The 16,222-nt window shown below is 38.1% G+C and overlaps 1 protein-coding gene across 3 annotated transcripts in view; it reads left to right on the top strand.

Moving 5' to 3' along the window:
• The window catches only part of LOC306814850 (band 4.1-like protein 4A), a gene marked incomplete at its 3' end in the record, with an annotated part of 74,122 nt that extends 60,388 nt beyond the window's left edge, over positions 1-13,734 (top strand). The window contains exons 7-10 of one of the 3 annotated variants that reach the window (XM_079331329.1): positions 4,017-4,104; positions 6,163-6,251; positions 6,735-6,798; positions 13,639-13,734. In XM_079331329.1, coding sequence (XP_079187455.1) covers positions 4,017-4,104; positions 6,163-6,251; positions 6,735-6,798; positions 13,639-13,719 — 322 coding nt within the window. Of the gene's footprint in view, positions 1-4,016; positions 4,105-6,162; positions 6,252-6,734; positions 6,799-8,003; positions 8,086-10,092; positions 10,126-13,638 lie in introns of those variants that run through there. The other 2 variants (XM_079331331.1, XM_079331330.1) reach the window with 2 other exon arrangements.
• Between the last annotated feature and the right edge of the window lie 2,488 nt (positions 13,735-16,222).

Raw genomic sequence — 16,222 nt, 5'->3', positions numbered from 1 at the left:
ATTTTACATATTGAAGCTGTTCTTAGACGAACTGAGTGGGACTGTGATTGGAAATGTGAGGTGTGTCAGACCTGGGTATGGGTGTTTCAGAGCCAGCAATTTTAATAAACCATATGCCAGAAATTCAACCATACATAGAGCCAAAATAAATATTCACTTGCTTATTTCCAAATTCATATTCCTGGAAAATGTAAAGAAGCTTGTTATAACAAATCCAAGTTAGGCGCAATTGTGATATAACCATTTATGAAGATGAGAGCAGAAAGGACTCTTTCATGAGGGTGTTCATCATACTGTTGGTAAAAATAGTGCAAAGAGAATCAGTTACCCATCTTGTAGTAGATCTAAATTTCTTGATTCTCTTGCTATAATGAAGCCTTGGTCTGGATAAAGGTTAAGTAATTATATAGCATTGTGTGTTAAAGTTATATGTGTCTTGTTTAATGAGAATAGGTATTAACTCAGGGTCACAGCTGTTCTCTGAAAAGTTTTCCAGTAATTGGAGTCTGTGCCAGTTGCCATTTTGACCTGAGCTTTCTCTTCCAGAGAAAAAATTACTGTTGTCAGTAACTATTTCTGTGTGGTTGCACGACAGCCTTATACTAATTGATACATTTCAAAGAACTTACTACATGTAGTTCTATGAAGCAAAAAAGTATTATTTTTTCCATTCCAGAGAGAGGAAACTGAGTCCCAGCTAGCTAGTTTGGTTCAACATCACAGAAGTGATTTGTAAGAAATGAGACTTGAGATGAATTGCTGTGAACTAAGCAGCCCTCATTTCTCTCTCTCAAGTTTCTCTAGTCACTAGATTCAGAAGCCAGCGGTTGTGAAGGCAAGTGATCACTGCAATAGCAGTCACTGATCTGGAGCTCTGGTACTGTTCTGCTGCTTGGCTGCAGTTGGGTGTCAGGGATTTAGCAGCTTCAGAACAGAGAGGAAAGGCAAGGGGTACTCATTGCTACTTCAGTCCAGCTATTACCATCAGCTCTGCCATCTTTGACTTCTGCTCAGGTGACCACAGCCTCTTCAGCTAAGGAGTATAAAGCTGTAATGGCTGAGGGTATCCCAAATTGTCTCATCAAACCAGAGATATTTTAAGGACAGGTTTGTAAAATGGTTTGGAAGAACTGTTTTATTCTTTCAGGATCCCAGCATGGAAGCACAGGGACTTTTCTTTGGTGTTTTTTTTTTTTTTTTTTTTTTTTTTTTTTGGTGGTTTTTGTTTGCTTGGTTTTATTTTTTGTTTGGTTTTTTGTTTGTTTTATTTATTTATTTGTTTGTTTGTTTGTTTGTTTCTGTTTTATTTTCTGGTTTTTTGTTTTTGCTTTTTTTAGCACAGCTGTGGCACTGCATATACCTTTCTTTCTCCTGGTTATATCAAGAAAAGCTGTTTTTGGTTGTGTGTTTCAGTTTTTAATTTTATTTTTTTTTACACAGCACAACAGCTCTTTGGAGATTCAGTAAGGGTACAGTTTTCTAAGAAAGTTTCTAAAGCAGGGAAGGAGAGGGAAGAAGGTGGAGCGGGTTTCTGACTGCAGCCTGCATACTGTGCTTGTTGTGCCACCTATAAACCAGCATGACAGCTCCAAGGTCAGAGAGCAGTGTGGGGTGACCTGATGATTTTGGATGTGCCTGGAGGATCAAGCAGTGACTTTGGGGCTCACACATGAGGGAGCAAACACGTGGTGCTGGGGGAGAGATATAAATCCTCAGTGCAGGCAGGAGAGCTGGTGCTGCACTGCTGGCAGTGCCCATTTCAGCCTGGGGAGATCTGTCACTGGCTGGTGGCTGGCAAGTCAGCTGCTGCTGTGTTTTCAGTCAGCAATTCATGCTGCCAGTGGGGCACAACCAAAGCAAAAATGCTGCAGATATGCAGCTCTAAAAGTAGCTTTCTATGCTGTTTAGGGCCTCAAGTGGCACTCAGGTGCCCTCTGTCCATCCAAAGGAGAGTGTGTGTGTCAGCTGCATGGCTGTCACTCCCACTGGCAAAGACTGCTTTAATTTTGGGATGTGTGATGCTGAGGAGAGTTTGTGTTTTTACACACGATAAAAATTAAACATTTTTTGTATTAATGGGAGTTCTTTCAGTCCCTGACACTCCTTCATCCCTTCATGTTCTGGTTTCTCCATCTGCTTTTGGGAGGACTTCTACCTCTGGGTTCCATCTGCTTCCATCAGGAACTCCAACTCATGTCTGTGCTTCCTTCAATATTTTTGCAAATTCAGTTTCTAAAACATGGTGTGTTACTGTGAAAAGTATTTATGAAAACACACTCAGACATTTATTTGACATTTAGGCCTTTTGGTCCTTTCAGAGGCAGGTGAGAATAGAAGAATAAGTGCATCAACATTTTTTTAAGCCTGACCAGTAAGGAAAGACTAACAACAGAGTTTAAATTGATGTTGTATTCTAGCACTAATTCAGTAATGGAGTAATCCACTTTGCTCAGGATTGGTATTTAACCTGCTTGGAACTCAGTGAGGCAATACAACCCCTGTGAATATTCTGCTTACATTTTGAGAGCTACTTGCAAGACTTTAAATTAAAAATCAAGCTGCAGAGCAAATTTTTGCAGCAAAAGTGTATAAAAGACATGACAGATGTGACATTACTGATGTGCCAAATATCCAGTGTTCTGTGTGTTCTGAATACAGATAATGAACTACACATCTACTGGGATTTGAAGAAAGAGATTTCTCTTACAAGCTTCAGGTCTGCTGCTTTTCCAGGAGTCCTTGGAGAGAAGAGCACCTGGAAAAGTGGCAGTGCTGCTACACGGATAAGATGAGCTGAAGCAGTCCGTCTCCCAGATGCAAAGAAGTCATTTAAATACCTTTGAATACCTTTAAATACCTATTGCATTCATGCTGGCACTGCTGTTTCATGTCTTTGACCTTGGAAGTTCTTTTATCTTTGTCATCCATAACACAAAGTTGGGAGAACCTGGATGGTAGCTTCTAGGCTAAAGAGAATGGTGACACAAGAAGCAAGGATGTGCATATTTCAGGATATTTCAGATCTTTGGTGAAAATTTTGGATATAGAATGCTCTACTTCACACCTGAATTTGAAAGGTAACACATCCAAGTACGAAGCATTGCCCCAAGAAGACCAACAAGATGAAGCAGGATATGCATCTTTTTGAGCCGATATTTTTACAAGATGTGCTGGACTTTCTCAGTAACAGTCCAGTTGCTTTCAGAGAATTATTGAAAAGAAGTGAAAATGATAACATGGCTCCAACTATTTCAAATTTACAAAAGAGAATTTTGTTCTTGTATCAGTGGCAGATATTAAGGGAAGAGCAAGTTAAACTCTGAGGAAAAGGTTTTGAATTTATTTAGTTGTTTTGTTCTTTTCGAACATAAATCCATGGTCAATAATGTCAAGTATGTTCCTACTAGCCAGGATTTTTCCCTCACCAGTTTTCCCAGTTTTTTCCTGCCAGTGATACTTTTTAAGTGATAGATTGGTATCTGTAAGGAAGGCAGGCAGGATCTTTGAAACACTAATCTCGTGAGACAGACTCCAAATCTTGTTTTCAGCATAGCAGACCTGGCCTGCTGTTGTGGCTTACTATAGGCAAGATTTTATGGAGAAAGTAATCATTTATCTGGAATTGTGAACCTTGCTCTCAGGAGTTTCAACACTGCTATGGGGAAATAGTACCTCAACCAGTCATACTATGCCTGCTTTATTAATAATAATGTAGTTATTGGGGAAAAAAGTTATTTTACATTGAAGCCTAAAAATGAAACGTGTGAAGCAAGGAAAATGTAAGTCACTGTATTAGGCAAACATTATATATATGACAGCATATTTGTCTGTGGTAGGAGACCACTAGAGAGCTAATCTTAATTGGAATAAGAAGTTCAGTGTTGAAAAGACAATGACAGTCTAAAAAACTGGTAAGAAGGGCATCAGATGTGTCCAGAAAACTCTATTTATTATTATGATCTATTTTGATATGTTGATTGGAATTGCATGATTCTTACAAATAATTGTGTTTACAGGGGTCAAGTTCCTGCTGAGGCAGAAGTGAACTACTTAGGTGTGGCAAAATCTCTGGAAATGTATGGAGTGGATCTCCATCCTGTTTATGTAAGTGTCAGCTGTGAAAAATAATTACTGCATTAATGTGTGAAAAAGCACTTAAATAGTTTTGTTGCCACAAATTAACTGGAAAGGGAGCACTATTCAATAAATGCAAATGAACACATATTTAAAGATGGAGATGATTCAGTTATTCATACATACAAAAGCCTAAAGATTAAATGCTGTGATTGTGTTACACCTGTAAAGACCAATAAGTTGTACTCTGGATAAAAAAATTTCAGATAGAAAAAAAAGTAATTTGTGCAAGTGTCATGAGTGAGAGTTATTGCCTTTCTCTTTGACGGAAGAATTTGCCCATTATTTTTGTTTAAGTAAGAACAAGTGTGTTCTGAAACATTTTCAATATCATTTCAAAAATTAGGGCAGAGTGGCAGTAGCATGTTTGGCTTTTGTTGTCAAGGTTTTACTAAAGATCCAGAGTAGGTTTCCAATTTTTGCCCGTGTTGTATCATGCAGCATTGCAAATTGTCTGTATTGCCTCAGAAATCTCTTCCATTTCTTTTGTCTGTCAGCATGTATGTTTGGGTTGGATCCAAGTCATCACCTGGAGGCTATGTGCTCCTGGTGGAAACATCATTCTACCTTGTTTGAATTATTCTGCTTGTGGCAGGTTTTTTTTTTTGAACAAAAGAAAATCGGGAATTCAAATGGGGAGTTGTAATATAGATAGTTCACTGAGATAGATGTGAGTACTTTGTAAAATTACTTGAAAGAAAATAAAGAAATCAAGATACTACCTGAAGATTAAATATGTATTTCCTCTGTAAAGTGTGTAGCCTGCAATATAAAGTACCTTTTAATGCACCCTATGGCTTAATTGTATTCATATCCCAGGCTTTGTTCCGCTCCCACCCATGGAAAGCTGGGGGAGTTACTGGAACAAGATCCAACATGATCCAGCAAAATCATGTTAAATTAGTACAGCCTGGAATTTTTTTTGCCTCATAAATTGCTTTTGTTGTGCACTGAAATCCCTGCCTGGGTAACCTATGAACATCATTGTTCCTACCTACATTACCACAGCAGCAGAAGCTCACTTGAGACCTAAGCTGTGCACATGATGAGATGCAGTTATTTTCCTCCTTTGGTCATATGAAAAGTAAAGTTGCCTTTAGGAGTTAATTCACTGGGGAGCACAGTCAGAGCTTGCCAGGTGTGCTTGACCTTTGCCAGCTCTGTAATCACGCAGGACACTTTCTCAGTGTCTCTGATCAGTCCCTCTCACAGCTGATAATTTTGCTGTTCATGCTCCGCTGGTTTAGAGCTTGCAGGGCTGTTCCTCATTGTTCCAAGTAGACAGGTCAATGAGCTTTTCCAGCTGACTTTCTTTTAATCTCGTGCTCTAGGGTTTGCACTCTGTCAGCTGTAAGTTGCTTCTGGTTTTGGTTATTGACTGTGAATTGAGGAGCTGGGGATCTTCTGCCACTCAGCAGCAGGGCTTTCACCCTGTTCTCTCCCAGTGCACTTTGAGATTTGTATCCTGACTTTAGGAATGGTTTCCTTTGGAGGAGTTAATGCATATGGCTGTTGCCTGCATGCCATTGCCCTTTCTGAGCAACAGAAGAGAAGCTTGGCTTTGCCAAAGGAGTCACTTCACTTGGAGGCAGCAGCAGCTGACACTATTTTAGGAGGGGGAAGGCAGCTGCATGATTGTATTGTAGTTCAGAAAATCAAGATTTACTTTCAGCTGAAAGTTGAGATATTTATTGCATTCATGCCTGAATAAGGAGTTCAGTTTCTGAGTTTTGGCCGTTTGTCAAATAGTAAAATTTAATTCAGTAAGAAGACAAAAAAAGAAGGTATTTTTGTTTTTCAACATGACAGGAAATTCCCATTCTTTCCATCACTGCCATACTTTATTGCCTCTTTTACCCCAGAACTACAAATTTTCATACAGCAGTTTTTGTCAATAGGTCAAGTACTATTTTCCCATTTGTGCAGAAGCAGCATATTCAAGTCAACATGATGAATTTCTTACTAGATCTCACTGATATTGTGATTCTATTTGCAACTGTACAAATGACATACAGTTTTATTTTCTAGGGTGAAAACAAATCTGAATACTTTTTAGGATTAACACCCATAGGAGTTGTTGTCTACAAGAATAAAAAACAAGTAGGAAAGTATTTCTGGTATGTATTATTTAAATGTCTGCACTAAAACAATAACAATGTTTTATGGAAATCTCTGATTTGTGCTATCTATTTGTAAGGTTAATTGTAGCAATATAAAACAAGTATACACAGAATTCTTAATATTTCTTTGGATTATGCAGATTTTTAATTCTTTGATAATCCAAGAATAGAAGGCAGTAGATCACCTTTACCAATAATGTAGTTATTGGGGAAAAAAGTTATTTTACATTGAAGCCTAAAAATGAAATGTGTGAAGTGTGTTTGTGACAGCAAGGAAAATGTAAGCCACTGCTTACATGCTGACATGTTTACATATCACTAATTGTCTGCTGACATCTGGAACATACCTGAAAAATAAATCTACCTGTGAATTGGTTTTTTTTGTGTTTGCATGGAAATGTATACAACTTTATATTTTACTATGCATGAAGAATTAAAAACTCATGGAGTTCTGTCCGTCTTTTCTTCTCAATATTATAGGCCTAGAATTACGAAAGTTCACTTCAAGGAAACACAGTTTGAACTTCGAGTCCTGGGAAAAGATGTAAGTTTGTATTTATGCCTGAAAAGATAAAAAAAATAATTTTAGGTCTAATGAAGGTGGAAATTTAGTATACCTGTCAAAGTCTAATTGGTTTTATTGAAATTTACTGTATGAAATAAAATGTAGGTGAAGAGAGCCTCACAAAGCTGTGAGGCATGAAGCAGGCAGTCACAGTATATAGCTTGATACCCATTTGTCAGAGTTTAACATCACTTTGCTCTTAGACCATTTGAGAGAAAGCAATGTTGGTTCCAGCAGGGCAAGGCAGTGAGTTGATAGCAAGACAGAAGATTTTAAGATACAGTAAGTAAAAGAATAGAAATGTATTTATCCCCTACAAAACATGTGGAGTAGGGAGAGGAGGAGACTTTTAAAAGTGTAGGAAAAAAATAATAACGTAATAAAAAACAGTTGCAGTCATTTTGTAGTTGTTGATCTCTGGTTTAGTTATAAGTTTAGTTGGCTGAATTATTTTTTGAAAATATTTTGTATGTCTTTTTGGAACATGAAAGTTCATAGTTTCCTAAGGACTGATAGTTTATAGTTTTAAATAGTATTAACTTGCTGGCAAAAATCCTCTTTAATGTGTCTTTGTTCATCTTTGTAATGGTTGTCTCCTGTATGGTTTTCCATGAGGACTTTCCATTTGTCTTGCTCCTGTTGTGAACAGCATTTGTTGAGTCCTGGTGGATGTCTTGGCAAATCTTTCATTACTTCCAAGCGGCTTGTTTATATTTGATGTGGTAATCTATGGGAATTTTATTTCTGAAGGTCTGTTTGTTGAAATAGGAGAGTTATTTAAAGGCTGGGGAAAGGTCGGGAAAACTTTTCACCATGTTTTATGTAAAGGGTGAGTGATAGTTCATGTACAAACAAGTCCGAGTTTGACTTAGAGTTGCTTGGAAGCAAAACTGTAGCTTCTGTTTGATGCCACGTTTCCACAGCTTTTGTTTTAACCATGTGGAATTGCAAAGGCTTAACATGCTGAGTAGAAAACCTGGAAGGTTTTGGAGAAGTTGAGGCTGTGAATACTGATGGCTGATGAACTCTTACCATTGTGAGCATAAGGCAAACATTTTGACTGAACTTGGTAGTTTCAAGCCTCGACAGGTATTTCTAGGAAATTGTTGAACAGTAAGTACAGGGGTGTGTACCTTCATTAAATTCACCTTTGCAACTAATACTAACCTGAAATATTTCTACAGCACTTCATAAGCAGACAGAAACCTCAGTCTCTGGATTAAAGTTGTTATAACCATTTATGCTGTTCTACACAGAGGAGGGAAAAGCTCCTCAGTGTATTTGTATGAATGTATGTTACAATACTCTTAAAAATTTTGATCACAAATTTATTTTGTTCCTCTTGGTTTTTGGAATAAATGTTGTCACTTGTCATCCCATGTGATGCATGAATGTGTTATAGGAGAGTAAATATGTCATCTTCACTCCATCCTGCCTCCTGGAATATCACTTTACAGCCCAGGGCTGTAATACTTTCCTTGTATCAGATGTGGTATACCAAGTCTGGAATGTTTTGTGTGTTTCCAGTTACAGAGAGCTCCAGAAGATATTGATGAGGAGTAGAAATAATTGGGACTTTCCCATGTATTTAAAGGGAACTTTATGGCACAAAGTGAAGGAGCTAACACCATGTAACAGAGCAGATTATTTCTGAGCTGAGAGTTTAATGTGAATCATGTTTTTCATATGCTGTAAAAAACTCTCTGCAGGATGGGTTTTGATCCATGTTTCCACACACACCAGCTACTCTTATTAACACTGATTGTCACCTTTTAATGCTCATAAAGAGGAAGCTGATGGTGCCTTTAGTACCAGCAAAGGAGTTACTTGTGCTAACTTCTTCATTGTTGCTTGCTGAGATTGGTGTGAAATTTTTCCAACCATGCCAGAAGAATCTGTGTATTTCCACTGGAGGGGTGGAAATGGACATCCTGCTCTTCTTGACAGATGGCAGTCTAAATGTGCATGCCCATGTCTTCCAACTACCTAAGCCCCACGCTCTGTGTGTCTGTGTCAACCAAACCTATGGCTGCTCATTTTCTTGTCTACATTGCCTCACTCTTCATAAAGCTGATGTTTAGTGAGCAGAAGATGTTATTGCTTAACATCTTATAGCAAAGTAAATTGCTTTGGCTTTTCTGTTTTGTAGTGTAACCTCTTGTACTTCTTCATATCTCTTCCATGAAAATAATTCCTGCATATTTTCCTATATGCCTGTTGCTATTGTTTACAAGCATGTATTTTGGTTCTTTCACTACTTCACTTTTCACTACTTTGCTAAGACCATTGCTGTTCCCCCTTTCTAAACAAAATACTGGTTTTAATATTTGGCCATCCATGGACATGTGAGACTGAAGCTCTTCTTCAGTGGTGTTAATCATTGGATCAATATTTCATTGTCTCCTGCATGAATGCATGCTGTGAATTCTGAGCTGTAGATGTGTTAGGTCTTCCCTGGCACCTCTAAGTATCAGCTTGAAATTAGGAACCCTTCCCCTGCAAGGAACGTGTTCACATTCCCCAAACATGACAAACAATTGGTAAGAATTTTTGAAGATTAAAGAAGTTTATTTCTCAGAAAACTGAGAAATTAATCTAATGCCAGTGCACAGTTCAGGGCAGCATGTCTGTTGAGCAACCTTGCTGGAAACAATCCAATAACACAGGTGGCTGCCAAAGCCCTCCTCTCTCCTCCAGCAAACAGAGCTTGATCACAATGGATGCTCTATGTGGAAGTGAGTAGTGGAAGGGGTGCCCAGCACAGCTCCTGTGTTTCCCCATGTGAGGAGCACAGCCTGCTTTCTAGATTTCTCTCTCAACTAGGGACATGAAAGGAATCAGAGAAAAACACACTTGGATAAACTGTGTAGGCTGGGAATGTAAATGTAATAATCAACAGGCGTGAGAGACGTGGAGCATTTTTGCCTGTAGGTACCAAGTACTTTTGTGCTGTTCCCTACACCCTGGTGCTGTTTTGTGTAACTGCAGCTTTTATTTTAGTTGCTCTGTGTCTGAACATGCACATGCATGATTTCACTCCTTAGCAGGGTTTATGCAAAACTTCTGTTCTTACTTTTCCTGTTTCACAGAACAGTGAGAATTAAATGTGCAAAACACTTGGTTTCATAATTTTTGCTGTAAGAGAAGGGTCATTTTGAATTCTGAAATTTTAATTTCCAGATCTCTTGAAATTTTGGGTATTTTTAGGTCAGAACAATCTCCCAATCTATGCAGTTAAAAATGATTTACACATTTTTGTGTATTCCTCTGCAGTATTCCATATTCAGATGAAGAGGCCTCCCTCAGCTGAATTCACAAGGCAAAATTGGTAATGACTCTTCAGGAGCAATACCAACCACTGATGCAAGTCCAAAGTACATAATCCTCCCCATTTTGTATGGCTGAAACTTGTCTATATACAGTAATTTTTGTTCTTTTAAATAGTCCAGAAAATTCTGTAAATATACTTTGTCTTTTTAATCTACTTTTCATAAGTGTCATAAGTCTGAAAAATAATTATGTTAATAAGATAATTCAGCTGTAACTCTTCTTTTCCTATTAAGTGCTGTATTCCATTTTAAGTTACAAGTTCCAGCCAGGAACTTCTAATTTGATGTATTGTTCCTGAAGTTTCTTGGGACGACTGATCAGGATTTGAAGATACATTACTCTGTCTTAAGTCAAATTTACTGTATGTGCAGTTTCCAGACAAAAATAGTAATTTGGTCTTTCTTATGGTTTAAGAATTGCAAATTACTTTTGTATCATTTGCATTTTTACCTACTTAACTCAGAATCATAGCAGAGGGTGGAGGTGAGCCAGTGCAGTGATATTAATATGTCATATTAAACAGTTTTGGCTTGTTTTAGTTGCTTGGGGGTTTTCTTGTCTTAATTGCTTTCTGAGCCATCATAGAAGGACTGTAATATCGGTTCAAAGCCTGCATAAAATTAAATTCACTGACACTAAGGTGATACTGTCAGCTTTCTTTTTTTTCTAATTCTTCCTTAGTATTTTTTAATTGCTGTAATCTGAAGCCAAGATATGTTTGTTTCAATGTTGACATGCAACTGGCACAGCTTTATCAGTTTTAATTGCCATCTTGGTATAATGTTCCTAAAGATTCACCATGAGTAACCACTAGGAGTACATTGTTTGTTACATAAGCTGTGATTTGTCTGCATATGTCAATATATGAAGACAGAATACTTCCTATTGGGATTAACAGCTGATAGTACCCAGGTATGTGCCTAATCTGGCAAAGAATAATGTTCTGAAGCAGTAGCTTCAGAGCTGCTGTTAATAATTCTGTTGCATGTGTAGGTGTAGTATGTGTACATGCAGTGTACCCTATAGTGGGGCAGATCCCATGTGTGTGCAATGTTGTGTAGCAGTAGCACTGTGACTGGGAGGAGTGGTGTGTGTGCTGGCACTGCTCCTACTGTGGTTTTGGGGTTTTCTTCTTCATTTTCTGAGTCTGCATTGCTGGGAGCCTATAAATGTAGGTAAATTAGGGTAGCAAAGCCTGCTCTGTATCTGTGATTCTCGAATAATTTTTGCTCTGTGGGCAGGTTCTGTGCTGTCTGGAATGGATGTAAATCTACTGACAATGGCCTCTTATGCTGGGAGTAATCCATGAACTCCCAGAACAAGGGATCTTTTGGCCCTCAGAGGGAAAAGCTGTCCTTTTCAGTGTGTGTCTTCTCTTCCAGGTGAATCTGAGCTTGCCCTGCCTGAGAACAGAACTGAGCTAGCCAGGCACAAAGCAGCTCTGAGCCTGAGAGCTCTGCAGCCAGGCTGGCGTGGCAGAGCAAGCAGGCAGCTGTTTGCTGAGCACTCCAGAACTTGTGTTCCAGTTCCAGGGGTGCTCTGTGCTTAGGCAGAGCCATGACCCGTCTGACTCCTCTCCTTGAAAGGGTTTTGTAACATGCTTTCTGATCTTTCACTTGGGAGATGTGGGTAGTAGGGTGTAGCACTGTTCTGATTCCCAGCTCTCTAGTGCAGGTCTTAAAGGCCCTGCCAGATCAATCTTCTGGCAGGTCTAGGAGCCAGCATAAAACAGGGAAGGGCTTCAGTGTCCACCTGTGTATAAGCTCGTAGTGTAGACAAGCTATCTGCATCCACTGTGCTAGTGTCTCTCTCCTGTGGGTAGAAATGGTGGTGGGGTTCTAGCAGTATGAGCTGCAGCATGTTTTGGAGACTGCAGGACAAGTTTTCAAAGCATCTAAAAGGAGAAGTATATGTAGAGCTCTTCCTCATGTTTTTTGCAGTGTGTGCCTTTGGGTTAGGAAGAGACAGTCCCACAGCTTGAGAGATGGTTATTGCTTCAAGGATCTTTCTGTAGCCTCTGGTCCCGTCATTGTGCCCCTCCCTTGCTCCTGCAAGTCACAGATAGGATTGAAAATAACCATACAAAAATAAGTGGTTTTCTACTTGTTTGATCAGCAAAATGGGCTTCCTAAAAGGACAAACAAACATGGAGATGGTTCAAAGGAGAGAGATCTCCAGAATGTGCAGACAGCCAGGATTGCTCTGGAAACAGTTCATGCTCTGCAGTGCCTCACCTTCAGTACTCTGGGCACATTGAAAGCAGCAGTATGAGTAGCTTGTGAGGCACCAAACAGCATTGAATTACTTTGGAAATGTCATCTCCTATAGATCATTAGTAAAATTACAATAGGTATTTGCTTCTTTTGGTCCAGATATATGAGAACATAAGCAAAACACTAACTACCTGTAGGAAACTGCAATGTTCAAAATACTAAAAATGTTGTCTTTTATTGGAAACAAACAGTCATGGTCTTAACAGATAAGGCTGTCCTTGCTTTACCTATACAAATCAATTAATTCTTCTGGGTGGTGAGAAATGTTAAGCAAGAAAGATTTTACTGTTTTCAGTATACTGCTTATTTTATATAAGCATTTATAAATTGTCAGGGTAATCACTACTCTTACAAGCCTTAAATAGTCCTAAAAGGAATACAGAGGTAGTCCTAAACCTGACTGTGCTGTAAGCAGTATCATACTGGACTTGGTTGCAGCAAGTTAGAGAATCCTTCCCAGATAAGCTGAGAAATGGTGAAAGAATTATAAATTCTTTCCACTTTGATGAGGATGAGTGTTTTAGGCTTTTTTTTTTTTTTTCCTCTCTGCTAAAATTTAATTGTGCTATTGAGTTATTGCAAGTACCAGTTTTGAGGCTATGATTTTCAGATGTAGTTTTCCTTCAAATTCATGTAAATAAGCCTGGATTGTCATCAGAAGGCATGCTGAACTGTCCTATGATTTTTGGGCAATTGTTTAAGTTTCCAGATATGAGATCCATCACATTTTGGTAAATTGGACCTATAGGGTTATTAACCACCCTTCCTTTTTACCCGCCCTGTGTGCTGTTGATTGCTGAATACTAAGCTTAAATGTCTCACCATCATCAACATTTTTCTTACCAACGAAGGTGAACTTTCTTCCACCTTAGAAAATAATGCCTTCATATGATTGAATCAGTAATTTTTGCTGGTTAGATCTTTCTATGATATGGCAGTGTAACTATATGATCCCTCTTACTGTCACTTACTGATTTTCATGTGTTTTCGTGCCGTTTGTTGTATATATGGGAAAGTTCTAAAACTATAACTTAAAGAAGGCAAAATGGACAAATAGAATTTTTTCCCCAACAGGAGTCTGTCATTGAATGCCAGTGGCATTCAAACTGATCTAACAGTAAGATGTAGCAGAAACACCTTATTTTTTAAGTTCTCTATTAAAAACATTAAAAAATCATACCTGGCTTTTCTCTGCCTCTCCCTTCCCACATCCCAGAAACTCTTTCCTTTGAGATTATGCAATTTAAGAAATTTAAGTGCAACAGAGGATTCTTTGCCTAGAAGTAGGAGTCAATAAAGGAGCAAGACCCTACATATTCGAAGTGACTCACTGAGTTTTTTCCTAACAGAATATAAACTGACTCATTGTATTGCATCAAGTTTGCAATACTACAGTCCAGTTTGATGTTATCCTTTTGATGATTAGTTTTGAGAGTTTATATGAAATCATATTAGATGGCAGTCTGATATAGAAATTGTAATTTAAATCAAATGATGAAATCCAAAGCTACTTTTATATTATGTACAAAATAAGCAAATGTAAAGTACCACTTCACATATTTTCTTTCAAAGTTTTAAAATGTAAAAATGCATTATGATTTTTCAGTGGATAGACTCTTGTTTCGAGCCATCAGAGGAGATAGAGCAATGTTGTCACTCTAGAAGACTCCAAGATAAATAAATTTTTCTCCTTTACTGTTTTCAAGGTGTTTCAGGAAGTCTTTGTTTTTCATGAATTAAAATTATTTTTGCTATAAGTTAAACCACTTGTGAATCCTACTGAGACATGATGATCCCTATCAAACCTGAGGGACTTTGGGAATATATGTATAGCACCAATGTACTGCAAAGTCATTTGTTGATATACACAGCAGTGTCAGATGAGTCCTAGGTTTCAGCATTCCTGGTGGTCCTTATGTCATATTGTACTACTTGTATTCTTCTCTCTTGCCATGGAGAGTAAAATATGCTTTTGATAGAAGACCAGAGAATTATTTTAATTCCATGTTTATTCCATGGGACTGTTCCAGCCAGATATTTAATTAAAATAAGGCATGGGAGAAAATGAACTCATATGTATGTTTTCAGTACAATTTTTTTTTGTCAGAGAATGAAATGTTTATTAGTCTAACCACAGGTGCAAAATTCTGTCATTTTTGCTGTATTTTTTGTTTCAAGGTGAAGGAAAAGGTGCTTGTGGAGGTAATTTGTGGTTTTGTGAGGCTCCTTGAGGACTGTTAATAGAGATATAACTGGGTTTTTGCTATAGGTGAAATTTGGAATTCTAGAGAACATAGAGAGTTAATTCACAGCTTGCAAGGTACTTGCAGATAATAATAAAAAAACAATAATAAATGAGGAGGGGGAGAAACTTGCCCGAGCTCTTTACTCGTGTATGCATGGCACTGTAGAAGTGTAACTAAGGCAAGGACACAGATTGTCCGAAATCAGCTGCTGAGGGTGTGTGAACCACACCTCCCTTGTAACTCACACCTTGGGGAACTCACACCTGCAGACTCAGTTTGGTTACAAGGGGTGTCCCACCCTATTGAGCTCTCATACTGACATCACTGGGGCTGCTCATTCTGCTGCAAATCACAGCTGGAACACAAGCACTTGAGTTCACCAGGTGTAAAACAGATGGGAGGGTATATTTTGTGAACACATTTGAGTGTTTAGCTCGTTGAAAGCAAGCAGTGATGTGTCTCTTGCTTCTCCTTTTCTGTTGGAAGTATGTTGTAGTTTGTCCTTCTTCTCTTTTCTCTGCAGTTTCCTAAGATCAGCTTTTAAGCTTTGATTATTCTGTTGTTGTGGCTGTTGTTGTCTTCCTTAAGAGATTTTAAGGCAGATTTTATGACTTTCAAATTTTCCCTAGCATTTTGAATTATTGTGAAGTTAGGTTTTTAAAAAAGAAAACTCTACACCTCTTATTTTTTCCCCCACAGATTTACACTGGTCCTTTTCTACGTGTATGTTTTGTGTGTTTCCTGCGTCATTGATTCTTACTAGTTTATAACAGATCTTCAGTTTCTTTCTCTTTCTTTCTTTCTTTCTTTCTTTCTTTCTTTCTTTCTTTCTTTCTTTCTTTCTTTCTTTCTTTCTTTCTTTCTTTCTTTCTTTCTTTCTTTCTTTCTTTCTTTCTTTCTTTCTTTCTTTCTTTCTTTCTTTCTTTCTTTCTTTCTTTCCCTCTTTCCCTCTTTCCCTCTTTCCCTCTTTCCCTCTTTCCCTCTTTCCCTCTTTCCCTCTTTCCCTCTTCCCTCTTTCCCTCTTTCCCTCTTTCCCTCTTTCCCTCTTTCCCTCTTTCCCTCTTTCCCTCTTTCCCTCTTTCCCTCTTTCCCTCTTTCCCTCTTTCCCTCTTTCCCTCTTTCCCTCTTTCCCTCTTTCCCTCTTTCCCTCTTTCCCTCTTTCCCTCTTTCTCTCTTTCTTTCTCTCTTTCTTTCTCTCTTTCTTTCTCTCTTTCTTTCTCTCTTTCTTTCTTTTCTCTCTCTTTCTTTCCTTCTCTCTTTCTCTTTCTCTCTTTTTCTCTTACTCTTGCCTTTTTTTAATACTGTTAACCAGAATATTTTTGACTGACATCTGAGATGCAGTTTCAGAAAACATCAGAAACAAAATTTTTGAAAAAAATCCTTCTTTTATTTAGGGAAAAAGCTGATGTGTATGAACAAGGATGAAGGAACAGAAGTGTTTCAATAATCTCTTTCCTCTGTTTTACAAAAAGAAAACCACTTTAAAAAGAAGAATTCTACAGAATTATAGAAGCTGCTTTTCTTGGTGCTGATTTCTTTTCTCGCATGGACTGA

This window comes from Erithacus rubecula, assembly GCF_903797595.1.
Source record: "Erithacus rubecula genome assembly, contig: SUPER_Z_unloc_2, whole genome shotgun sequence".
In the NCBI taxonomy this organism is placed as follows: Eukaryota; Metazoa; Chordata; class Aves; order Passeriformes; family Muscicapidae; genus Erithacus; species Erithacus rubecula.
The sequence above is the reverse complement of the archived record's forward strand: the minus strand, read 5'-3'. Positions and strand labels throughout refer to the sequence as shown.